At 31.4% G+C, this 27764-nt stretch overlaps 1 protein-coding gene across 1 annotated transcript; it reads right to left on the reverse strand.

The window, feature by feature from the left end:
* Nucleotides 1-16444: 16444 nt before the first annotated feature.
* On the reverse strand, nt 16445-18924 carry PNSL2 (PsbQ-like 2). Its single transcript, XM_039024839.2, has 2 exons — nt 18198-18924; nt 16445-16833 (listed from the first exon to the last, which is right to left on the reverse strand). The coding sequence occupies exons 1-2, from the start codon at nt 18657-18659 to the stop codon at nt 16735-16737; spliced, it is 561 nt and encodes a 186-aa protein (XP_038880767.1). The 5' UTR covers nt 18660-18924; the 3' UTR covers nt 16445-16734.
* Nucleotides 18925-27764: the final 8840 nt, after the last annotated feature.

The following is a 27764-nucleotide window of genomic DNA, read 5'->3' on the forward strand; positions in this document are numbered from 1 at the left end:
AAAGAAGAGAGGGACAAAGGAAAAGAAAAAAAAAAGAAAGGGAACGATAAATATGTCATTTTTGAGAACAGTTGAGAGTGGAACTTAAATTCGTCTTTTTCTCCAATGTTCAACGTACCTTCCTTGTCATCTTCTTTTCCTTTCTAGAAAAAACCTCTCTTTAATCCCTTTTTTCTTTTTCTATGTTCAACGTTTTTATTTTAGACACCAATAGAATGGGTTTCAAAAGACCCCCTTTTTCATTTTTTTAAAACTAAAACTTCATTATTAATTAAAAAAATAGAAATATCTTAAGACTTTTGACAAAACTATATATTTATCGCACTTTCTTTAGGGATAAGAGACTTCTAACACCAAATAAAAGGAAAAAAAAAATAAAAAAAAATCAAAATCATCATTACAAACCAACAACCTTTGCTAACATGTGAGCGACAACATTATCAGGATCTTAAATAATAAGTGAATGGAGCCACATTCACAAAAAAGCTAAGTTAACAATTTTGTCTACGTACATGAGATTATATTTTAGTAAGATCCACACTCTCTATTCACAATCTTGATAATGTCAGATGAGGTCGACTCAATATAGGGAGAAGAGAGGTAGGTCAATTCTTTCTAGAAGTTAGAAAGCAAGACAAACCGTAGATTATAACAAGTGCTTCTAGTTCTTTTATCAACTACAAGTTTCTAACTCGACTCTTTTAAATTTATATGTATATATTTTTAACATGATGTGGTTGATTTACTTGATATTTGTAACTTTAGAAAATACACCTGTTAGCATAAATTCTTTATATCTATATTGAATAGATAAATTCTATGATCATTCATGTCAAATTGTCAAGAATAACATACCGGATTCCATTGCAAAATTGATGATTGCTTCAAGATGATGATAGATGACTATGGTCTTCCTCAACCAAAATTTCAAATGCCCTTAGTGGGATCTCTCTCTAGATGGGATTCAAGAAAGACTAAATGCTTATTGTTTTAGTATATTGGGGACCATAGCCCTAAGGTCTCTCTTTATATACTAGTTCAATTAGGGTTCTCATTAAACCCTAATTAACTAGGAATGAGCTTCTACCTATTAAGTCCATACTCAATTAGGAATCTAGGACCTTAATTAATTAGATCATATAATAGGGTCCAATCTAATAAAATAACCCAATGTGATAAATTATTAATCTACATATATAGCCCATATTTTAATTAAACATATTATTATTTAAATATGTCTAACAATCTCCCACTTGGGCTATGTCTATGTACCTTAAGCGCGCATAAACAGGTTATTTCAATAGTTCAATCTGGTCCATCTCCTGTATTAGCATGGAATCAAGGCGACTTTCGTCACTATCCTTCCTTGATCACCAATTCCAATACATTCAATGACATAGATCAAGTATGGATGGATAGCATGGAAACTACATGCAAAGTGATCTGGATCATGCCTGTTTCCAACTGGTCCAAATTCCTTAATAAGATCATTAAAAAAAAAAAAAAAAACTTTATGCTAAACTGCATGCATGATAAACAAGTTCAGATAATAAAACATAAATCATCAACTTTATTTTATATAGAAAATAAACAAAATAAGGTCAAAGAACATCCTCAATAACAAACTCCCACTAAACCATAGAATCAGAAAAGTGACTAGCACCCATGTGAGCAACATGCTCATGAAAAACTTTAGTTGGTAAACCTTTAGTCAATGGATCTGCCACCATAGAGTTTGTTCCTATGTGTTCTATCAATATTTGACCATTCTGAATTCTTTCTTTAACAACCAGAAACTTTACGTCTACATGCTTTGACTTCGTATTGCTTCTGTTGTTGTTGGAATACATCATGACCGACTTATTATCACAAAATAATTTTAGTGGTCTTTCTATGCCAACCACTATCGGCAACCCAGTGATAAAATTTCGCAACCATATTCCATGATTGGATGCCTCATAACATGCTATAAACTTCGCAACCATGGTAGAAGAAGATATAGCCTGAAGTGGATCGCAAAGTGTCTTGACATCTAGCACAATCAGAATCAGAATACCCAATGATCTCCAAAACTTCTGATCTCCGATAAGTGAGCATATAATCTTTTGTTCTCTGTAAATACCTTATAACCGTTTGGTTGCTTACCAATGATCCATCCCCAAATTACTCAAATATCTGCCTAACACTTCAACTATGAATGCAATATCTGGACGCGTATATACTTGAGCATACATTAGACTTCCAATGGCCGATGCATAGGGAACCTTCTGCATCTCCTTAATCTCGAGTGCGGTCTTGGGGCATTGACCTAAATGAAATTTATCTCCTTTAGCGATCGGGTTATCTCCCGGCACACAGTCTTTCATGCCAAATCTACTCAAGATCTTTTCAATGTAGTTCTTTTGTGACAATCTCAAAATACATTGAGAACGATCTCGCAGTATTTCAATTCCTAATACAAAAGAAGCATCACCAAGATCCTTCATCTAAAAATTTCTTTTGAGAAATCTCTTAGTGTCATGCAATAAACCTAAATCATTACTAGCTATGAGTATGTCATCAACATATAACACCAGAAAGATTGATTTTCTCCCACTGAACTTGTGATATACACAATCTTCCACAATGTTCACCTCAAAACCAAATGAGGTTATCACTTCATGGAATTTGTGATACCATTGATGAGAAGCTTGCTTGAGACCGTAGATATATTTCTTTAATTTGCACACCATAGACTTTGGATTATCAGACACAAAGTTTTCTTGTTGCACCATATAAATCGTCTCATCAATGTTCCCATTGAGAAATGCAGTTTTTACATCCATCTGGTGTAGCTCTAAATCAAAGTGAGCTACCAGTGCCATGATTACCCTAAAAGAGTCTTTCGATGAAATCGGAGAGAAAGTCTCTTTGTAATCAATGCCTTCCTTTTGAGTAAAACCCTTTGCAACAAGACGAGCCTTATATCTTTCGATATTGCCATGTGAATCCCTTTTGGTTTTAAATATCCATTTACAACCTATGGGTTTCACTCTTGATGGCAGTCGACAAGTTCCTAAACATCATTGTTTTTCATGGATTTTATTTCCTCTTCCATTGCACTTATCCAATTTTTGAGAGTTAGAACTTTGTAAAGCTTGTTGGAAGTTGATTGGATCATCTTCCATTACGCCCACATCATCCTGATGTTCTTGAAGAAACACAATATAATCATCTGAAATTGCACTTCTTTTCTCTCTAGTAGATCTTCTTAGTGGCACTTCTTGAGGTTGTTGAGTTTGAACTTCAGGTTCAACAATGGGGACTTCAATGTTGTCTTGTTCTATAATTGGTTCAATAATGAAGTCAGGAATTGGAGCCTGAACATCATTTATAATCACATGAGGAAAAGAAACCAATTACTCTTCAAAGACAACTTTCCTTATGTTATCTTCCCCCCAAACTCAACATCCTCAAGGAATCTAGCATTTTCTGTCTCAAACAATGATCTAGAAGTGGGTTCATAAAATTTGAAACCCCGAGAGTGCTCAGAATATCCAACAAAATAGCAACTAATAGTTCTTGAGTCCAATTTTCTTTCATTAGGCCTATAAGGCCTAGCCTCAGCTAGACAACCCCATATGTGAAGATGCCTAATACTAGACTTCTTTCCTATCCACAACTCATAAGAGGTTTTGGCTATTACTTTACTAGTACCCTATTAAGGATATATGTTGTAGTCTTTAGTGCCTCACCCCAAAGGGATTCTGATAGAGAAAAATGACTAATCATACTTCTTACCATATCCTTAAGTGTTATATTTTGCCTTTCCGCTATACCATTCATGCTGGGTTTGCCCGACATAGTGTATTGCGGGACGATTCCACATTCCTCTAGGTATTTGGCAAAGGGCCCTAGACGTTGTTCACCCGATCCATCATATCTACCGTAATATTCACCACCATGATCAGATTTGACAGCCTTAATTTTCTTTCCAAGTTGAAGTTCAACTTCAGCTTTAGCTTTGAAAGACTTGAAAACGTCCAAGGATTGAGACTTCTCATGAATTAAATATAGGTACCCATATCTTGAATAGTCGTCTATGAACGTAATAAAATATTGTTGTCCATTCCAAGAGGCCGTAGGGAATGGACCACAAATGTCTGTATGTATTAGTTCTAAGACGTCTGAGCATCTGTTGGCACCTAATATTTTTATGTTTGTTTGTTTTCCCTTAATACATTCCACACAAATGTTGAAGTTACTTAAATCAAGGGAATCAAGAATTCCATCTGATACATATTTCCATAATATACTCCCTTATGTTTCCATTGCCCTTATACCTCATAGAAGTTAAAGAAGTCCAAAGACTTCTTGCTTCCCCTTTCTCATTTTTAGCAAAATATTTCTCAATTTGAGCAAGGAACTTATTGCCATTTTCACATTCCGTGATTGAGCCCCCAAAAGACTCTGGAATGGAGTGTTTAATGATCATCAGACACATACGATTTGACCGTTCACACTTCTCTATTTTAGCCGTATTTAGCTGTTCCTCAGTAGAAGTAGGTTTATCGGTCCTTCATGCAAGGTCAAAATCCATACACCCAAGAAGTATCTCTAGACTTTCTTTCTAAATCTTGAAGTTTGATCCATTCAACTTACGGATTGAACTTAGATTTCCAGATAATTGAGTAAGACCAACTGAAACAATAAACAACAAAATATATGCTCACAATTAAAATATAAAAAAATAATTTCACATATGTGGTGGGTCCCTTTAACAAGATACCTAGCACAACATTGATGTCCAGCCTTTGGGCAAAAAACACCAACTATAAATGGTACTCTCAACGTAGTAATCAAAGTGCTGACAATTAACTCTGTAAAAAAAAAAAAAAAAAAAAAAAAAAAAAAAAAAAAAAAAAAAAAAAAAAAAAAAAAAACCCTTTCTTTGGACCGACTACTTTTCACATGAGTAATCCTTATAATTGCCACATACTCATTACCACATACATACCCACAATTTGGCCAAATAATTATCTTCCTTTGGGCCGATAATTATCCGAATAAATTCATGAATATGCACATCTTATATTTCATAATTAAAACGATCTAGATAATAGAGACCACTTTGGTAACATATTATTTTTGACCAATTCAATCTAAAATATAAGATACAATAATATAATAATATTATTGTACAAAAAATAAATGAGGAAGAACACCAAATAGTCTTTACAAAATTCACTTAATAATTGCATACACATAATACAATTAAAGTAACATAAACATGTGAATATCACAAAAACAATCAAATTGTAGATTTTAATCACAAACTTATCAATCAAGAACTAAGAATCCTTTTCAAGAATTTCACCAAGTTATTAATCAATAAAACTTAGAAACACGGGCAAGAAGTTCAATCAACAATTAATCCAAATAGTTGACAAATTCAATATTATCAAACTATTAAAAAATAAATTCACTAAATTCAATTAGTTTTTTTTTAACCTTAAAAAAAACCACCAGTGTCCAAAATTATCAATCACAATTCAGTTTTTTTTTTTTTGAAACTCATATTCATCAATTAAGTATTAACATAACTTTTCAGTTAAAAAAAAAAAAGAGAAAAAAAACAACGATAACATTAACTTTTCCATTATTAATCAAATTTAAAACCGAACTCATAAAGTCATCCATTAAGAATTAAAGAAAAAAAAACTGATAATTAAAACCAAGAACCGCGGGCAAGACTTTAATCGGTAATTGACCGATACCTTCGCCCAACAACAACTCCATTCAGTCATTAACCGAAAGTCTTGATGGGTAAAACTTGCAGCAACTAAAGACCTAACTCCTTCGATCGGTCTTAACTTTTCTCTAGTGGATTTCATCACATTGGTAGACTTTTGTCAAGAATGTTGAACTGAACATCCTTATTTTTGACAATAATAGAACTAAGGTTTTTTTTAGGAAACCACGTTCAATCAAAATAATCAACAAAAAAAAAATCACTTTAATCCACCACTAGCACATCATTCATAATCGGTGATGAGTATGCCAAATACCACAGACAAGAATACGGGTTGCAAGAACACATATTGCCAAAGAAAAAAATGACCGTCGAGATTTCCATCCTACCGTCGATTAGTTTACGGTGCTGCTATAGTAAGCCAACCATTTTTTTTTAATTCTTTAAATTCTTTACCGAAACCAAAATTGGAAAATGCATAAACTAACAATCCAATTTGAAATTCGTGCTCTGATACCACTTGTTAACATAAATTCTTTATATCTATATTGAATAGATAAACCCTAGGATTTATTCATGTCAAATTGTTAAGAATAACATACCGGATTCCATTGTAAAATTGATGATAACTTCAAAATGATGATGATGACTATGACCTTCCTCAACCAAAACTCCAAATGCCCTTAGTGGGATCTCTCTCTAGATGAGATTCAAGAAAGACTGAGTGCTTGTTGTTTTGGTATATTGGGGACCATAGCTCTAAGGTCTCTCTTTATATACTAGTTCAATTAGGGTTTCCATTAAACTCTAAATAAACTAGGAATGGACTTCTACCCATTAAGTTTAATGGACTTTTACCCATTAAGTTCATACTCAATTAGGAATCTATGACCTTAATTAATTAGATCACATAATAGGGCCCAATCTAATAAAATAACCTAATGTGATAAATTATTAATTCACATACATAGTCCATATTTTAATTAAACATATTATTATTTAAATATGTCAAACAACACCTATTTTTAATAACTATTATTAACTCGAACTCTTTGATAGATATTTAATTTTGTAAGATTTGAAATGGGTAGCGAATAGTTCATTTGATATGACCCTAAGTTGGATGGATTAATTATGGAGAAGGAGGTCTTATTAATAAATATGACAGACACTTACCACTACTTTCAAGAAAGAAAAGAAAAGTACCACCTACCATGTCATTAATCCATTCTATGAAGTTATCATGAAGGCTTGTATTTTGTAAAAGAACGAAAAAGTCAATTCATTTGCCATTAATAGAGAGTGTGCGGATAAATTATTTTTCTAGGTTATATGGTTGAAATTTATGGTATGATATATATATACACACGTACATGCAAATACAATTTTTTTATGACAAGGAGAAAGTAGATATCATTAAGAAATAAGAATGCCTATATTCGGATTACAAGAGAGAGCATCATGCTCGATTTTAGGACAAAGCCCAACTGAATTGCTAGAACTAGGTTGATGTCGTTCCATAAACAGTTGATAAGCACTTTTTGTTGTAAAAATCCCATTATTTGAGATGTGCCCTATCCCATAAACATTTGTGTGATCTTTAGGTGTTTTAAGTTAAAAGAAAATTTTCTAAATGTTAGAGTGATGGGCTATGTGTTGATCAAGGAAGAAAAGAAGGAGAATTTGGCCAAGGAAAGAGTGAGCCTGCATTGAATGTGAAAAGGAAGAGGAGGAAATTTGTTTTAAGTATTGGGAAGAAGGGAGACCCGAGAGCTATAAGTGTAGAGAGAGTTCTTTTAATTAATTTAATTAAATTTCGATAATGGTTAGAAAATTATATTTTAATTATATTATTTGTTATTTGAAGTGGCTAAGACAAGATTAGTCAAGGATTAGTGGGATTGAAATGATTATGGGAGGAGCTGCCAAAATTTTAAGCAAGCTTGAAGAGGCAGTCAATCATATAAATTGGATGAAGAAAAAGATGCACAATTCACTCGAGCAAAGTGTGATTTTCTTCAACCAAAATTTAGGGAAACTAGTGAAGAAGGTGAACTGTCATGGAGAAATTCAGCTGGAGAGATGAGAAAAATTGAAGAAAACTTGAGGTTGGTCTGAACTCTAAGCAAAACTGAGCTAGGTGAAAATTTTGGTGGATTTTGAGCAAGTAAGAAGGAATTAAAAGCTCAAATTTAAAGGTAAGTTAGTTTAAAGGTTGTTTAAGAGGTTTGTGAAAGAATTTGATGTTTAATTTGGCTGAAAATGATGAAAAGAGAATTGAAAATTCAAGTAAAAACAGGGAGGCTATCAGTTGGAGGTTGAAGAAGGAAGGCAGTGGGACAAGGGTTATCCATTGATAGCTTGTAAGAATACAAACTATCATAACCTTTTACTTAGAATAATGAGGGTAGATAAGCAGAATATGCGTTGATAATACTAAAAATTCATATGAAATAATAAACTTGCGTTGATTTACACTAAAAATCCCAGCTAAACCCATATCATGGGTTATCCTGTGTCAAAGTGTCTATTTTGTAGTTATCGTAGGAGTCGATAGCATGTGCTAATTACAATGAAGAAAAGTTGATCACATGTACTGCTACAACTACAGAATGATAACCATGATAGAAGTATAATCACATACCTCGGGATTATCAAAGCGATAAGATCATGATGACATTTTCACCTATCGTGTCAGTAATGACGGTGATTCAGATCGGGATTATCAAAGTTGTTGGTATTTGGCTCTACAAATAGAGCCTTGACACTCAAGTTCAAGCATCCGGGACTTCTGCCTTGAGCAGATTCTTGTGATCACAGACAAGAGTATGAGCAAGAATTTCTCTGAGAGTTCTTCACTTCCACAACCACCTTTGATTGACAACCGGAGCTTCGGCGGAGATAGAGCTCGAGAGGGCCTACTCCATCGCCTATCCATTGCACCACTGACAATCTTGACATACATCTTGAAGGAAATCGGAAACGAGATTTTCATGAGCAGCAAAAGCAAGTTAATTTCAAATTACAATCATGAATGAACAAATCATTTATACTCGACTTCAAACATAAACGGTTATGCAAATCATACAGAAATTACAGCATGAAAGTCTCAAAAGTACAAAGGGAAAACTGTACAAATAATGGCAGAAGCGTCTCCACGTTCTATTGCGCACGAACGCTCGAACAATCAGCAACCTCGAATGCCTGATCTACACGACCGCAATGCCACAACAAACACAGTACGAACACTTCGCGCTCGTCCTCAACGATCTCCTCAGTCATGAGGCACCTTTGCTTGTGTCCCCCTATGGCTGACATTTGCATGATTCTTTACCTCAACTCTAGAAATGGATAGGATTACTTTAGTTTTTGCCTCAATTGGTATTTCTCTAGGGTTGGCTCACTAAGGGGAACTCTACAATCTAAAATGTGGGGTTACACTTACAAGAAATGTTAAGTGAGTTTAACAATTTCTAGTCCGAATAATGGTGACTGATAGTTACAGTAAAATGAGTTATTCTGTCTATTGGTTGAAATAGTGTCATTTCAATGAAGGGCACCTGATCAACCTACGGTGGCTTTTGTTCTGTCTCACTGAAACATCATTGCAAAATAGATGTCATTTATGGTGCATTAGATTATTTTGCTAAATTTGATTGGTTTTTCCAAATGGGTTAATGCATAGATTATTAACATAAATAATTTGTATGGTTTCAACAATTTGTTAATTATGATTTTCGTGACACTTAATTTGCTCGCCACCGACAAACTTACAGACAAAAATTATACAACATGGAAAAATACAATCAACACGATTTTAATCATCATGACTTCTGTTTTTTCCTTATGGTGGATTGTCCTCCTATTCCAGCTCCAAATATTGCTCGAAATGTTCGAGAAGCATACGAGTGTTGGACATGAGAAAACGAGAAGGAAACTTATTCATGATAAGAAGAAGCAACATGTTCATAGGATTTTTTAACATGATTTGCTTATAATTAAAAGTATTTTTAGAAATTAGAGATGAGAATTGGAGAGGGAAGAAAGTAATCTCGATGTGGATAATGTATTGTGTTTGGGGGAGTTGTAATTTAGAGCTTTTTTTTTTATACATTCTTAATATTTGTTGCAATACATTCTTTCAAGTCATTTATATTCTATTTAAGTTATGTGATAGAAACTTGTAGGATATACTAGAGTTTGATATGGATTATCACCAGATCAAATTTATAGGATTGCATTGATTGTATACATTGTAAAAGAAACTTACTAATGGTTAGCAACTTCTGTTCACTGGGTTTCTATGTCTACCCTTTAAATCTTGATTTTGTTTGTTTGTCTGTCTTTTTTTATGGTGGTTATTCTTTGCTATTTGTTATTTGCTTTACTTACATCTTTTGGTGGTTGTTCTTTGTTATTTGCCTTAGTCTATTTTCTTAGTCTATTTTTCGAAGTGTTCAGCTGTGTTCTTGAAAATTTAGTCATTTCATAGTTTTACTTGGAAGGTTTTTGTTTTGCCTCGAAAGAGTGGTGTATTTGTGTGCCATTTAGAACTTTTTTACATGATTTTCATGGTCAAAATGAGGCTAAGCTCATTTTAAAAAACATTTGAGTTGGTTTATTCACGGCTTTCTTTTAGTATTTTAGACACTAATTAAATGTACATTTAATTTATCTAATGGTGAGCGAGATACACAATGACAAATGTCTTGGATGCTAATGCTTAGGTCATTTTTTTTTATTGATTTCTTCTTTTCATATGGATTAAATCTAATTGTTTGTTGTGTTTCATTTTAAGAAGAGACACAATTAAAGGAGACCAAATTCTTTTCTTTTCAAGCAGTAAGAAAGCAAACTTACCAAAAAAAGTCTCACTAGCAATGGGTATATAAGTGAGAACAACTATCTCCATTGGTATGAGACTTTTTGGAGTAAACCTAAAAACAAAACTATGATGGCTTATGCCAAAAGTAGACAAAATATCATACTATTGTGAAGATATTTGGAGAGTTGTTGTCCCTAATAAGTGGTATCAAAGTCATGCCCCTAATTTAGTCATGTTGATATAATCCTTAAGTGTCGAACAAAGATGTTTTGGAACCTTGAAAGTAGTCTGGTGTGATTCATGGTTGAATTATATCGGATAGGTAATATGTTTCGGTGAAAAGAAGTTAGCCTAGATAAGAATTAGATTGATGGACGGCTACTTCAAGGGAGATATAGTTGGTTCTTTGTTCGAGGGGAGGATTATTGGGGATACGACCATGTTGGATGTAGCAAGCATACAACAGAAAATTTTAAGATCATTAAGCACTCTAATTCATTAATTTTAGCAACAAATTAAGCATGTTCATACAATATGAAGAGGATTTCAGAAATACCTTCATAGAACTCCTTTGATCCATGAATTCAACTCCAAATTTCAATCCAAATATGTAGTAGACCACCAAAAGATATTTTCTACTATTCTCTTGGACCTTAGATTGAGTTGTGGGACTCAAAATGAACTGAATCAAGGGAATTTTTAAGTTTTTTTTTCAAGTTGAAGAACCCTTCTTCAAACCCTTTTCTCTACCAAAATCTAATTTGCATGAATGCTAATCAGCTGAAATTAGTTGGTTTTATCACTTCCAGCCATGCAACCATACTGCATTCAAAAGGGAGTGCTCCTACTTAGAAAATCAAAGTGAAATTTTGGTGGAATTGTGATTCATGTTGGAAAAACCCACTAAAGTTGGGTTTTTCCAATTTTTCAATTAAATTAAATTTTAATTTGATTGAATGTTTCAATTTTCAAAATCAATTTCTATTTTAAAATTGATTAAAATCAATTAATTGAACTTTTATTAAAAATCAATTTTTAATCTAATTTTTCAAAAATTAAATTAAACAAAATTGATTTTCAAAATTCAAATTTCAATTTTAAAATTAATTAATTTAATTAAGTAAATAATTTAATTAATTCTATTAATTTAATATCAAATATTAAATTAATTAAACACCAATTCCACCATCATGAATCTTTATTCATGTAATTTGATATTTAAATCGAATTTAAATATCAATCAATTTCTCCAATTTCATTTAATTCAGTAATTAAATGTGTAATTATATCACATATAATTACTAATTCCCTTAATTCGAAATTTGAACGTTTCAAATTAGACTCATCACGATATTCTAAGGTTTATTCCGTTTGTGAGCTAGTAGGGGGACTTAATAGACCTACAGATCATGGGCTCCAACGATCCGAGATTAACCGACTAAACTCTTTACCTAATTAACTAACATTCGTTAACTACCGGGTCATTCCACTAAAACCTAGTAGTTACACTCCCTTCACTGTAGATATATTATGTCCACTCGATATAACCATGATTAGTAAGTTAACCCTTCACAGGTTATTCGTAATAACGGCTGGGTTAATAGTTGTTTTACCTCCGAGATTATCTCTTGTTTCTTAAGTCCCACTAATCCTTTAATGAACAATTGGTTTGAACTCCAATCATCAAACCAAGTCTCTCTTGGGCCAATGAGAAGGTGGGAGACTCAAAGTAGACACTTAAGGGAACAACCTTTCTACTATCCCTAAAAGCGGGTAGGAGTGAATTCCATCTTGCACCCTATGTCCCCAACTATCTACCTGGTCTTACCCCTGAAATGGGAGGCCTATTGAGTTGGCGCTGTTGAGTCAACCCTCACCCATGCAAATCTAAGGATAATTCTAAATAAACAGGAGTTCATAGTAGGCTCAGAATTATGTTAAGTTACCTACGTCATTGTTTTGAAATAGTTAGTCTTCAACAGTAAACAACATTATAAAGTAAGAGTGACTTATTTCTTGGTCTGATCTCATGCAAACTCTTTACATAGGATGCCCCCACTCCTCATGTCTCCACATGAACGAATTAGGATTACTTCGTTTGTAGCACTTTATAACATTTGTAACATCTACAAAGTGAGCCACATCCGATAGTGTTCCCAGAATAAGCTACCCAATCTTATTCGTATACTATAGATCATTTTGGCTATTTACTCAAATCTGATCCACCCTTATGTCTCCACATAAAGTTCAAGTACTCATATAATAGTCATGGATCTTTTAGTTTATTGGATTTATTTTTAAAACGAAATGAGCAATTAATATATTCAATAACTATTAAACCAAACTTCAATAGCATCTTTATTGATTGACAGAATAAGTTTATTGTTTACAAACCACGAGTTTTAGGACATAAAACCTAACAGACCAAAGTCCCACATTGATTAGATAAGATCATGGGCATATAAGTGTACATATATATAATTTCAATTGATTGAAAATTTTTATTGAGCATGTCTAGAATCTTGAAAAGAGAAAATGAAGAGTAATGGTTTATGGTTGTCATATGATTTAGCAACTTATGAAGAGACACTATGAACTAAACATGGATCTTCAATTTCTGAAAGGAAACAAACCAGTTTGGTTTAAATGAATCTTCAAATATTTTGATGCATATTCTCATATGACTAAAATATTTTAAATGGCCACTATAAACCTTTGATAGCATTTGTATAATACATCGCATAGATATAAAAAAGTATTTACTCAAGTTGTTTGAGTTGATTATGTGAATATTTGTTAATATCCTTTGATACATGCATGTACTCAAATTTATTTGAGCTGATTGTGTGATTATCCGTTTATATGTTGAGGATATACTATTTTTTTTATACAAACATAGATGAAAGTAATAATAGTAAGTTATTTATGTCTTCACAATTTGAAATGAAAGATATAGGTGAGGATGATGTGATACATGGTGTTAAGATAAGGAAAACTTTAAATGGATTTTCTTTATATTCATCACACGTTGAAAAATTAGATTTGATTGCTTTGATGATGCTCCTATAAGAACACCTTATGATGCTAATATGAATCTTAAGAAAAAGAAGGAAGATAGTGTTTCTCGATCTGAATATGCAAAGACTATAGGAAGTGTTATGCTTTTATGAACTATAATAGACCTATGATTAAAGATCATTTGATTCCTCTTCGTCGTTTATTAAGGTATCGTAATAGTACAATAGAATATTGTTTACATTTTAATATTTTTCTATCATACTAGAAAGGTAGTGTATGTAAACTGGGTAACTTAGAATGACGAAGTAAGCTTTACTAGTGGATGTGTTCTTATTGGGTAAAGGAGCTATTTCATGGAAGTCTTCAAAATAGACTTGTATAGTAAGGTCCACTATAGAGTCTAAATTTATTGCTCTAGAATTAGCAGAACAAGAGGCTGAGTGACTTAGAAGTTTACTGGGAGATGCACCATTGTGGGGGGCATCAGTATGAGTGACTTAGAAGTCTACTGAAGATTTACCATTGTGGGGGAGCATTAGTACCTGTCTTTTTGCATTGTGATTCACAGGTTGCCATAGGAATTGGCAAGAATAGTGTATATGGTGGCAAGAGGAGACATATACGCCTCAAGCATGGGGCTGTGAAACAATTACTGAAAGGAGGATTATTTCATTGTAAGGTATGGGAGGAATTTTACAGATCCTCTCACTAAAGGCCCAAAAGGAGAGTAATTCTAGAATTTTCAACAAGTATGGGACTCAAACTATTAGAGTGGTCCATAGTCCTTTATCTGGGTGGTCTATTACGATGGATTTGATGGTCCATAGCCCTTCCTTTGGGTGGTCCTGGAATGGACTTGATGGATAATTTTCATAGCTTAGTTTTTGAGTGGTTTGTCTTTGACAGACTTGGTGAAGTTGGTATGGGCTAGATGTGAAGTCTTCATAGCTTAGTTTTTTAATAATCTATTGCGATAGACCTGATGAAGCAATTAACATGATTGTGAAGGTATGACAGCCTTCTATGAAAAAGTTTAAGAGTTTTTTTCTAGAGCTTTCACGTTGACCCGAGGTTCTATGTGCATGACCTTAAATAACACGCTTTTATCATGGAATCGATGGAAATTTAAGGAGTAAAACGTGTTATGGGGGTCTCAACCATAGTTATTGAAAATTCAAGAGGCAACTAACTCTCTCTAACAAAGTTCTTGCCCTACTTTACTATGCATCAATTCAATCGTTAAGATATCAATGTTTAAGTTTGTTCTCCTATCTTTCCTCAGAAAATAGATTTTATAAAATGTGCTTTTGTTTTGTTTGCTATATTAGTTATTCGTGGGGATTGTTGGGAATAACTTTTGGCTTTTGGACCATACCAAAAGAAAAAGGAGTTTTTAATAGTTTTGTAACCGTTTATTTAAATTAATTCAAGAATTAATTAATTAGTGAAAAAATAATTCTTCAATTACTTTTAAAGTGGTTTTTATTTAATTGTTCAATTAATTCTAAAAACGCTTTTTATTCTTCAATTATTTTTCCTTTAAAAAGGGTTCCTAGTTTTTGAAAAAAAAACGAAGAAGAGTTTGCCTTTTCTTCTTCCTCATGTTTTCTTCTCAAGATCTACTATTTTTTGAGCAATTTTTCATCAATTCTAACCCATTCTCCAACGAGTGTATGTCAAAGATCGGGAGTTGTGTTAACTTTAGGGAGCAACCGGCTTTGGCGATTTAGCACCGAGGTCGCGCCGATCTTGCTCTCAAGATAATAGGTCTATCTACGACACAACGATCGACATTCGGTTCCAACAAGTCGTTCTCCTGTCGTGAGACTAAAACAATTAACGTTCTATCAAAACTCCATGGTCCTGTATTCATGACTCGTGCCTTTTCCATTCGTGATTGGAACTGAATGAAGAATAAATTCTCTACAACCATTTCAATTTGAGTGTTGTGGTGCACCTTCAATATTGATCGCATAAATCGGAATGCGTCATTATTCACTCTCTTGGTTGTTAGAACTTTGCCGCACAGCCTAAGATAACTTGATCGTCCGTGACCAGAAAATTCGGATCCTGAACTTCACATGTGGCCTCTTCCCTATTTGTTAAAGAAAATTTTTTCCAACCTTCCTCTAGCTCCTCCACCACCCTAGAGACAACAAAATATATGTTGTACTTTATGTTAAATTTAAAACAATGCTTTATGTCAATATGATGTATATTGATGTTGTTTAAATGTTTCTAACAAGGTAAAATTATATGGGTTATAAAAAACACTGAAATTTTTGCATTATTCAAATACCTTTTTTTGAAAAACATTTCAAAAATAATTTTGAAGTAGACATTCATTAATATTTTAGTTGAGATTGGGACAAAGGAGAAGTGTATTTATGGTGACATGTTGTGACAATGTTCAGACTCATGTAGTTCCGTTTCACTCTAGATTATTAGTAATATCGTTTCAAAACCTAATTTTTGTCCAACATTCAAGCAAATTTATTTTCCAAAAATGATTTTGAAACATTGGTGAGAATTTATGGGTAATGTTATAACTTTTGGAAGAATAAATGTATTAATTTTTGCAACTTAACCTATTGCATATTGGACCACGGATTTAGCAACTTTGTAGGCTAGATGTGTGTGTATACCATTGCATAGTGGTCGAGATAAGGTTTTGTGGATCTAAAGAGGAGACTTGTGGTTCATTGACTTGACACGATAATAATAAATTAAAAGAAAAATGAAAACATTTTTAGTCCATAAATTTTTAACTATAGATTCATTTGGTATCTCATAGCAATGACAGAAAATAAACGAAGAATGTGGTAACAAATTATGCAAATGACAAAGATAATTGGAAATTTAAAACTCTGTGAACAAAGAAAGTATTATTTTTCCTTGTTATTTGTTACAAGATATCTGATTCATCATTGACAAATTATTATTCAATTACAAGTAAAAATATAACTACAGTATCCAAGTACCTAAAAAATATTCACTTTTTTTAAAACGAAAGAAATAATATCTATCGAATAATATTTTTTACACACGTGTTTATATAATAAAAGACTACAAAATCTTAAAACTACGCATTTGGATCTTGTAAGACCAAGCTTTCCTTTTGATGCATTGAATATGTGATGAAGATTTTAAGATAATGCAGCTATGCCAGTAAAGCCACCAGATCATCAATGGATTTCAATGTCTTCTCGTAATACAAATACGACTCATACACCTTTGGTGTGCGAACGTAATAATCCAACTGAAATATCAATTCAAATAAAAAAAAAAATTGAATGACAATCACAAACCAAATTAATCAATTAGATTATAGACTAAATTTAGTACAATGCTTCCCTACCTACACCTCCATTAAAACACTTACTCACATTTGAATATGATGTTTATCTATTTTGTCTATTTTTATTGCATTTAATAGATTTAAAATATCCACAAATAAAATAAAATGATAAATAAGACATATTCCTCTTACATATATATTCTTGAATTTATATAAACTAGAGTAAATAGTATTATTCCCATATTTAATACATACATTTGTGTATCTTAATTGACAATTTGCTAATTTCAAAAACTGCAAAATAATTACCCTTTAATATATTTTTTTTTTTTTACTTAGATACAATTGTGGGTAAGGAGAATTGATTCTCCGACCTTAGACTAATATTATTGAGTCAAGTTCACTTTAGCAATTATTCTTTTATATTAAATCGTGGTCGGTATAATTTTAGATGTCTTACCCATATTAAATTCCAACAATCTCACAATTCCTAAAGCACACTTTGTTAAAAATAAATAAATATTATTTTTTGATCTTAGATTTTGAGTCTATTTTTTATTTCATCCTTATATTACACATGTTACCATTTTCATAATTATTAAGTTTTGAATTTGATTTCAGTTTGGTATATAAGTTTTAAAATGTTACACATTTATCTTTGATATTTGAGTTTTGTTGCAATTTGGTCCCTAATTTCAAAATTTATATTTTTTGTCTTGAATTTCCACTAAATACTTACTTTCAATCTTTAGTTTTAATATCTATTAATTAATTTAAAATAAGCAATTTACAACTAATTAAATTTCAATATTTCTTCTCATTATAATTAAAGTTAATTTGAAAATTTCACTTCATTCTTATTTTAAACTAATTAATTAATAGACAATAGCGCATAAGATTGAAGTGAATTTGTAAATTTGAAACAAAAAGATCAAATTGAAACAAAACTCAAATCTTAAGAGTAAAATTGTAACATTTTGAAACTTAGGGAATATTAAATTGAAATTAAGCTCAAAACTTAAGAATTAAAAAAGTTATATTTTTTAAACGTATAGGAATCAAAAATATAAATTAAACACGAAATTTAGGAACAAAAATGTATTTTTCCCAAAAATATTCAATTTTTGATATAGGTTCAAACCATTTTCCCTGATTAATAATCAAAACACAAATAAAATCCAACAATAACATATATTAGAATATCAAATTCCTCCCTCATAAAATTATGCAATTTTTTTTTAGTATCCTACATGTATAAGATCCCACATTCAACATTTATGTCTACATTGTATTTTTAAGTTATGAAATACGTGAAGCTTACATACCTCGGCCATGTTATCAACCAACTCATTAGCAGTCTTAACAAAGTCATTTTGGCGAGCTTGTGGCAAAACAGACATGGCAGTTTTCAAGTCTTGGGAGAGATAAGCCGACTTTAGTCGAATGTAGAAGATCACATATCTCCATGACATGGTCTCCAGCATCTCACGAATGCTATGAAGTCCTTCCGCGGTCTGTTTTATCCTCGCCACCGCCTCCTCTGCCGATAGCCCGGGCTCAAAGTACCGCTCCTTAATGAACGAGTGGGTACCCCAGCTTTGGGCTAGCGCGAGGGGCGCTGTGGCCTGCAGGCCAATCACAGCCGCGAGGGCTGTCGCGATATGGCGGCGGTGGATGGAAAGAGAGGCGGTGATGATGGGGAAGTGGTGGCGGCGGCGATGGCTGCATTTGTGAGGAGTGGAAATGCGAGAGATGAAGAGAGTGTTGGCATTGGCAAAGGAAGTCATGGCTTTGGATAAAGTTATGGCTTCTCACTTTTAATTTCCATAGGGAAAGACACAACGCACTTTGTGGCCTTACCTTACATAATTCTTATCCATTTCATTCATCCGCAACCTTACATTTTATCACTTTGTGTCCCACTCCCACTATCGTGTTTTTAAAAGTATGGGGGTAAATTTGCTAAAATCCTCAATCTTAATATGAAATTATTTAGATGTATTCCAGACATCATTTATCCATGTACATCCTATAAAATTATTCGATCACAATTTGATAGGTGGTAAATTCTTTTTATTTATTATTATTTTTGTATGAGTAATGATAAGAGATGCATAGAGATAAATGCATCTTGTGATACATCCAAATATTACCCATCTTAATATTTATTGTACTAACATTTTTCACTCTGTTTAATTATTGTGTGACACATTAGATGCTTTCAAAAATAAAGTGGGACCCACAAAATACACATGACTTTTTGTTACCAAGAATTAAGGGGGTCCCATTGGCCCAAAATGATAAAATCGAGGTGGACAAGTTTCAAAGGGATATTAGAATTGACTCAGTATTCGTGGTTGTATATAGGATTAGCAAAAATCCCCGTAGGGTCGGTTCCCGTTGGTCCGGTTTAACCTGGGATGTGGGTCAAATAGGAAATTATAACCGGGTCCTCGATCGGAGACGGGACGGGGACGAGGAGGTATCCCCGCCCCGTCCCGTCCCCAACCCCGTCTCTGATTAGCTTTTTTATTTTTTTTAATATATATATATATATATATATAACAGTGATGGATCCCCACAGGGACCCATTTTTCCAACGGGAAATTCCCGTCTCCGTCCCCACCTTCAATTGGTAAGATGGGGCAAAGATGGGGGAAAATACCCTGCAGGGACGGGGATGGAAAGTCCCTCCTTCCCCCGCCCTGTTGTCAACCCTAGTTGTATACTAAAATTGAAGATCCCAAAAACTTCCTAAAGGTGTATAGATAATGACCGTTATATATACATATATATTGTACAGAGAATGGATGCTATGTCAAATCTAATATTTCTACATACTATGCACAATTTCAAAAGTTATGCACTTGGATTTTGTCTTTTCTATGGTCCCCTCATTCTTAGTAACAAAAAGTGAGTTATTTTAATATGAGGTCTACTAATAACAATACAATAATTTTAATTTAGTGATATGAGTATAAGTTGAATGGATTAATTATGAGGACGATGACCTTATTAATAAGTATAACATAGAATAATATTTGGGTGCATCCCAAGATGCACTTATCTCTATGTTTCTCTCTCTTATCACTCACATTAAAAAATAATTAAAATATTTCAAAATATAAATAAGAATAATTTGTATAAGATAATTAAATAGAATATATAAAAATAGGTATTCGGGTCCCAATATGTACCTAAGTATTTTTCTATAACATTACCCTACTACTTTCAAAAGAAAGAAATGAAAACAAAAACAAATACCACCTGCCACGTCATTAACTCATCAAATGAACGTATCATGAAGGCTTGTATTTTGTTTAAGAACCGAAAAATAAAAAGTCAATTCATTTGCCACACATGCCTTTGTTTTTTAAAGATGATTTTTCTTTAAAAAAAAAAAAACATTTTGAACTTTATATTTTCAATAATAGATGCATTTAGTTGCTGAATTTTCAAAATGAGCATTTTTAGTCCCTAAGTTATAAGAAACATGTTTAAAAGGTCACTTCATTAGTTTTTCCATTAGTTACATTAACAGAAAAATATTTTTATTATTTTAATACTGACGTGGAAATAATAAAATGTAACCAATAATTAAATTAATTAAAAAAACAAAGATAGTGGTAAATATAACAATCAGACTCAAAGTAATATAAAATAAGGTAGAAAAATTATAAATTATACCACTTGTAAGAGTCTATCGTTGTTATAAAATGCCATCTATTGGAATTACAAAAAAAAAAAAAAAAAAAAAGGAGTGTTCATGGGTTGGGTTGAGTTGGGTTGAAAGACTTTTTAAACCTAACCTAATTGTTCGGGTTGTAAATTTCTTCAACCCAAATAACCCTTATTAAAAATGAACCCAACCCAACTCATGAAATATTTGGATTAGGTTAGTTCGGATTAATCAGTTCATTTATTTAAAAAGAAGCAAAATATAAATATGTAAAAATCTAATTTAATTATTTTCATATATTTAATTAAGATTAATAACTTAATTTCAATTTATATAGTGAAAATTTAGAAAGTGAAAAAAAACTACTTTTAAGAGTTGTTGAAAAATAAATTTTCAAAAAATATTGAAATTAAATAAAATTAAAATCAATATATGTTATAAATAATTGTGTTATAAGTAATAAAAAATATATGTTTTAAAGTTAATAATAAATTTAGGTTGATTCGAGTTGATTTGAGTTATATTAGATGAACTCATGAACTAACCCAACTCATAAAATTTTTATTTATTTGAATCAACCTAACCCAAATCGCATGGATTGAATTAGATTGATCGGTATTTCGGATCATCGGGTTTTTTTTTTAAACAACCTTACAAAAACCCCTCTTTCTCTCGCTTCAATGTCGTTTATCTCATTTTCATTCTTGTCCTTGCACCTTCTTTAGAACCACATCCAACACCATTGCCCCCAACCTCCTCTTTCGACACTCTCCCTCGTCGGTATCGGTGCCACTTTTATCCTCTTCTTCTTTCATCTTCTTAACACAGTTGAAGTCTAGTTTAATACTTTACTCTCTCTATTTCTCTCTCTAAAAGATAGTCATTTTTCCTCTTTCCTCTCTTCTTCTTCCATTGAAACAGAGTAGAGACCCAGATGTTATAAAAGAAACTCAAATAAGAACAATATTTCACCGTGATTGTTTGTTTCTTCATTTGTTTTTCCTTTTAGCCTTTGCAATTGTGTTTGGGTTTCTCTCTTTTTTCCCCCTTCTCCATCTAAGAACTATGAAATACAACGTGAACATTCCTCAATTTTGTTGTTCAAAAGATTTTTCTTTAATTTTTAGTTTTTGCCCTTTAATTTTGTAATCTTATATAAAATCGGAGTTTAAAGTGTAAAGAAGAAAAGTTCCTAAAAAAGAAAAAAGAACAGAAAACAATGTAAGGTAGAAAAGAATAGAACAACGGAGAAGAGGGACGGAGAAGAAGGAAGGCAAGAGAGAACGAGGAGTGATGGAAGCTGGAGAAAATTTAGGAGGAGAGAGGGGATCCCCATTTACAAAAAGGAGAGGGGGAGTGGGGGAGTAGAGGAGAGACGGAAGTTTATGTGTTTGTTATTAATTTTATTATTTTCATTCACCATTAAAATAATAAAAATATTATTAAGGGGAGAGACTTTTTAAACCTATTTCATATAACTTATAAGGCCAAAAAGGTCCATCTTGAAAATCTATTGACCAAATGTACTTATTATTAAAAATTTCTATTCTTTTTCTAGGTCAAATGGTTAAAATTTTGGTAGGATGTAAACTGATGTTTAAATGTTTCTAAAAATGAGGTATATATATATATGTGTTAATTCTTTTATTAAAATAAACATTGTTTTTAAAAAGTTATAATATTACACACGATTTTTTTTATAAATATTTTAAAATTAGTTCAAATGGTATAGTAGTGGTGTTCGACCCCACATTTCACCTTAGGTCATTGTTATACAATTTTCTGTTTAAATTTATGTCAAAGTTTTAGTAGTATTTATAATTTAGTCATGAAGCACAAAGTTATTCAACTTTTTACCCTCTATTTCTACTTATAAAAAAAACTAACTAAAAACTAAGATAAATTGTTTTTTTTTTTTAAAAAAAAAAAAAAAAACTAAGATAAGTAGATTTAAATGAGAAAAATAAATTATGAAATTAGATATATCTAGTCTAAATACCCAATTCTTTTGGTTTTTCTTAACAATTGAGTGGCAGACTTCTTATGAGTAAATTGTTAAGTTAAATAACAAATTTAGTGCCTAAAATTTAAGTTTCGTATTTATTTTGTCTTTAAATTTTTAAAATTACAAATTAGTTCTTCAATAATTTGATTTTTTTAAAATACAATGATTTACTAGCCTAAATTAAAAGTTTAAGATTTTACTAGCTATAAATTTCAAATTTATATTTCATGGATGAACAAATATTTAAAATTTTCAAATTTTTCATAGTCCAATTAGATACAAAATTGAAAGTTTAGATACATGTTACTCTATTAGATTTATTTAAAAGCTCGAAAATAAAATAGACATAAATTTCAAAGTATATGGAGTTGCAAAAATGGCTTCAATTAGGGGTGTGAACGGTTCGGTTCAGTTCAATTTTGGGCCGAACCATGAACCAAACCAAAGTCCATGATTCTCAAGTAAACAGAACGGTTTGGTTTATAATCGATGGATTTTTTTTTTAATTAGACCAAAAAAATGGACTTATGGGCTTACGGCTTATGGGCTTATGGGCTTATGGGCTTATGCTATGGGCTGGGCTTATGACGGATCAATATTACTTTTACTTAATATAATATTTAATAAATATTAATATATAAGGTTGGTTCGGTTTGTTTTTTTTTTTAATTTTTTTTAGGACAAAGAATCGTTGATGGAATCGAACCAGTTGATTCGACTACTTAGTGAACCGATAATTGTTTCTTTTTGAAAAAAAAAATCGGACCAAATCGACTGATTTAATCCGATTCTCCAATTTTGGTCGGTTCCTGCACACCGCTGGCTTCAATCCTCCACATGTGCAATTATGCATTTAAAGGTCGTAATCACTCAAATCTTGCCAAATAGTTTCGATTTTAGTATAACATGCTTCAATAGACATATTACCTTGAAAGTAGTCACCAATTTCTTCCGCAATTGATAGATCCGAGGACCGTTGCTCTATTTGAATCAATCTCTAAGTTCATCCAGAATTCCTTGACTGAACCATTGTAAACTATACTTGCTGCAATAGTTTTCAAAACTAAGTTCAGAATCTATGAAGCAACAATATCATTTTTGCATTCCCATGCTGCAAGCAGATTGCCAAAAGATTCTTTAAGTTTAATGATTCTTCCTTTGATGAAACCAATTTTGTTCTTGCCGGAGAGAGCTATCATCATCGCACTACTCCAAGGTACATAATTGCTTGCACCGAGAAGAGGTTGAGTGACAAGAACGGAAGTTGGAGCAAAGGAATGGTGGAGAAGATATAGATTGAACTGCAAATCTAGAGAGTTCTATTGCATCTCTGTTGAATTTGAAATTGGAATAGAAGTCAGATTTAACATCTCACGGATGTGATTCATTGACTCAGAAACTTCAAAATTTTGTGGATTCGACATAAAAAATCGAAAAATCGCTGAAGAAGATGAAGATCCAATGAAGGTGCAAAGAAGATCGCAACGAAAGCGAAAAAAAAAAAAAATTCGTCATATAACCGCTAATAAAGGAAGAGAGAGAGTACTCTCAATATATTGTCATTAATTATGAAAGTCCTTCAGAATATAACATATAAACAAATGCCCTCAATGTCACATGACTAAAGAATAAGAATGACTAATTACATAATTAATTGTAAATCCTAATATGGACTAAAGTGGTAGTTTATACTAATTTTATTGTGAAGATTTAAGTCATGATATGTAAATTTGTGATTATTTAAAGAAATAACAATGAATTACAAGGAAAATTAAAGAGCACCATTGTTTTTTCTACCTAGATGTAGGCTTTTCAAATCCATCGCCTCAATGGACACCTTTTATCATAAAAGTCGTCCATTTAATTCCATCTTTGAATGGCCCATCTGTTTTTGGAAATCAATATTTTAAAATTAAATACCTATTTTTTAAAAAGAGATTTTTCTTTTCAAGGGTAGATATTATATTTTGGTTCTTATACATTCAACTTTAGTCATTTTATTATTAAAAAAATTAAATCATTTAAACTTTTATACTTTTAAAATATTCAGTTTGGTCTTTATACTTTCAACTTTAAATCATTATAGTCCTTATTTATTAAAATGTCTATTTTGACCATTATATTTCTTAATTCTTACATTTTCAAGGAATTAAAATAATCACTTTTTTAGGAGTACGACATTACAAGAACGAAAGTGAAAAAAAAAATTTGAAAGTATAAAAATTTAAATAAATATTTCTTTAAAAATATATGAACCAAAATAAATCAAAATTAAAATGATGTGAATTAGAATAAACACTTTAAAGTAGTCACACTAAAATTAACTTAATTGGAAAGGAAGTGAACAAAAAAAAACCCACTACGTAAGAATATAAAATATTAGTACTACAAGTTCTCTTTTTAGCACATTTTTTTAGATGTTTGATTATTTTGAAGTATTTTCATAAGTTTATTTGTTATGTAGTCATATAACATACAATTATAGTTTAAATAATAATTACTGGTACCTCAAATCACACTTAACTCAGTATTATTTATTCTTATTATTAATTGAGAAATAGTCATCAAATTTTCAAACATTTCACATACTACATTTCAAATGCTCCCTTTAATGCCCACCTTTCTTTTTAAAAAATTCTCTTTCCACTTTTTTCTTTTTCTGGAATTTGTCTCCCACAAAACCCATTTCCAATAAATCTTTAGAATTTACTATGACTTTAAAAATTAAAATGTTTATAAATATAGTTTGTTTTCAGCTGCATTTCATTCTAATTACTAATTAGAGTTTTTTTTTTTTTTTTTTTAACACATAGAAAAGGTGTAAGTTTTTAGAGGCAAGGAAGTATATTAAAAATAGGTAGATTAATTTTGTAACTATTTGTAATTTTAAATTTTTATAAATTTTCATTAAACATCCCCACACACACAAAATTGAGATGAATTTTTTTTGGCATTGTTGGACTCTTTGGCACAATAAAGGGCATTGGGTAGTTTCAAAATAGGTGAGCCAACTCTCCCCTAGCCTTTTGGGCCATTAATCTTACTCCTTCCTCATTTGCATTTATCTCATCACAAATATTTTTATGGTTTTTTTTATAGTTATACTCATATTGGTAAATTATTATTCAGATGTACAAATTTCAATAGTAACTTAATTTTATGTATAGTTAATTCATATTATGTGATATAATCTCACTAAAACTTCAACAGCATCTTTAAATAATTTTGATCAAATAAAAGTAAAATATAGTTTTAGAAAACATTTTGGGTCCTTCAACTTTTATAGAGACGACAATTTAGGATCTCTTTGGAATGACTAGAGAAAAAATGGTTTTAAAAAAAATCATTTCTATTTAAACTCTTTTGATGAAAAATATTTGAAATATACTTTGAAAATGGGAAAAATTATTTTGAGTGATTGTTAAACACTTCAGATTTTTTTTTCTTTTCAAAATGACTTATTTTAAAATTAAACACTTAAAAAGTTAAAGCAAACACATCCTTAGTCTCTAAACTTAGATTTGTAATGGTTTTGTTCATGTACTTTCACTTTTATAATAATTTAGTCATAACATATATTAGATCTCTAATTAATTTATATCATTTATTTATTTTATTTTATTTTTTATAATAGATAAGGTGAGAGATTGAATCTCAAATATACAGATTCATGTCAAATGCTCACATTGGCCTCTAACTAATTTATTGATGTATCTATATAAGAAATTTCATTGAATATTAACAATAAATTTCAATGTTACAAATTTTAAAGTATGAGAATTAGATTGTAATATACTAGTCTAGACATTAAATTGTTACAAAATTGAAAATACAAAAATTAAAACTAAAAGCGGAAGGTCGAGTCGGATTCTTGGAGATTATCAATATCCTATAAGGATAACATGAACTTATCAGAGACGTTAAATATTGCTGAGAATATTCTTTTCCCTGCTCCTTAAATGAGTATTATGAGGTTTTCTTTTTGTAATAGAACTTGCAATAAGGTTGCTCATGTCCTTGCGAGGGCGAAGGTCTAACTTCCTCGTGATATTCTTTTATAATGTCTCTTCTTCGATTGATAGATCAAAAAAGCTTATTTGGTTTGGTCTTTTTTCAAATAGGGTGTCCTACGCTTTGTCTGTGGACCTCAACTATATTTAGTTTTTCTTCGTTTTTTAATTATTTTTTTTTTTTTAAAAAAAAAAACAGAAGGATTGACTTATTATTACCATTATTATTATTTATTGTTAGTACTACATGTACTAAATTGTTACGTACAAGTTTTAAGATGGTTTATTAACATTTTTAACCAAGTAAATTATGAAAGAAAATAGATTGAAATTTAATGTCTAGCCACGTCACGACTCACGACAGCGTCGTGTGGAAGAGAAACACAGCGGGAATTTTGAAAGTTGTTCGTCCCTCCATTTGACTCGGGTCCCGCTTCTCAACGGTCATTCTGTTGCCACGCTTCTTAGTTCCCCTAGTGACACGTGTACGTCCCAAGTTGATTCCATGGGGCCCACGTCTGACAACCAAACTTGTCAGCATGCGGCTTATTGATTGGGGGCATAGGAAAGAAACAAACTGAGCGACACTTGTCAAATTCTAATTGGAGCTTTTTCAATTATCTTAATTCACTTTCTTATGTTTGGATTAACTTTGTTAATTAAAAAATTATTAATCATATCAAACAGAAACCTCAAAGCTTATGGCTTAAATTCAGTCACGTGTCTATCACGCTCCACTCGTGACCAGGTTGCAGCCGCATGAGCCACGGCCGGCTAATCTAAATCAGCCGCCAAGCTGTATGAGATGGATGATTAATATTATAATATGCGAACTTATTAAAAATTAATCTAGTTTTTTTTCTCTCTCTCTCTTTTTTTTTTTTTTTTTTAAAAAAAAGACTATGTATATTAATAATAAAATATTTTTAAATAAAATAAAACATTCTGAAAAGTAAATATAATATAAAAAAAACTAATGTAAGAAAAATCAGTGTGTTTTACTGTAAGATTTTATATCAATAACTAGTGTTTTTATCTTTTTTATCTTTGGAAATTCATATGTATATATAGCGAGGAACTTTGGAGTATTTCTGATAATTACATGGTTTGAAATATAATTTTGAATTTCGAAAGTATTAAAGATAAAGTTGTATTGACTAATAAACTATGATATCAATTTATAATTAACAATTTAATT

The sequence above is a fragment of the Benincasa hispida genome, chromosome 1 (assembly GCF_027475165.1).
Source record: "Benincasa hispida cultivar pf3 chromosome 1, pf3_genome.v1.1, whole genome shotgun sequence".
Classification (NCBI taxonomy): domain Eukaryota; kingdom Viridiplantae; phylum Streptophyta; class Magnoliopsida; order Cucurbitales; family Cucurbitaceae; genus Benincasa; species Benincasa hispida.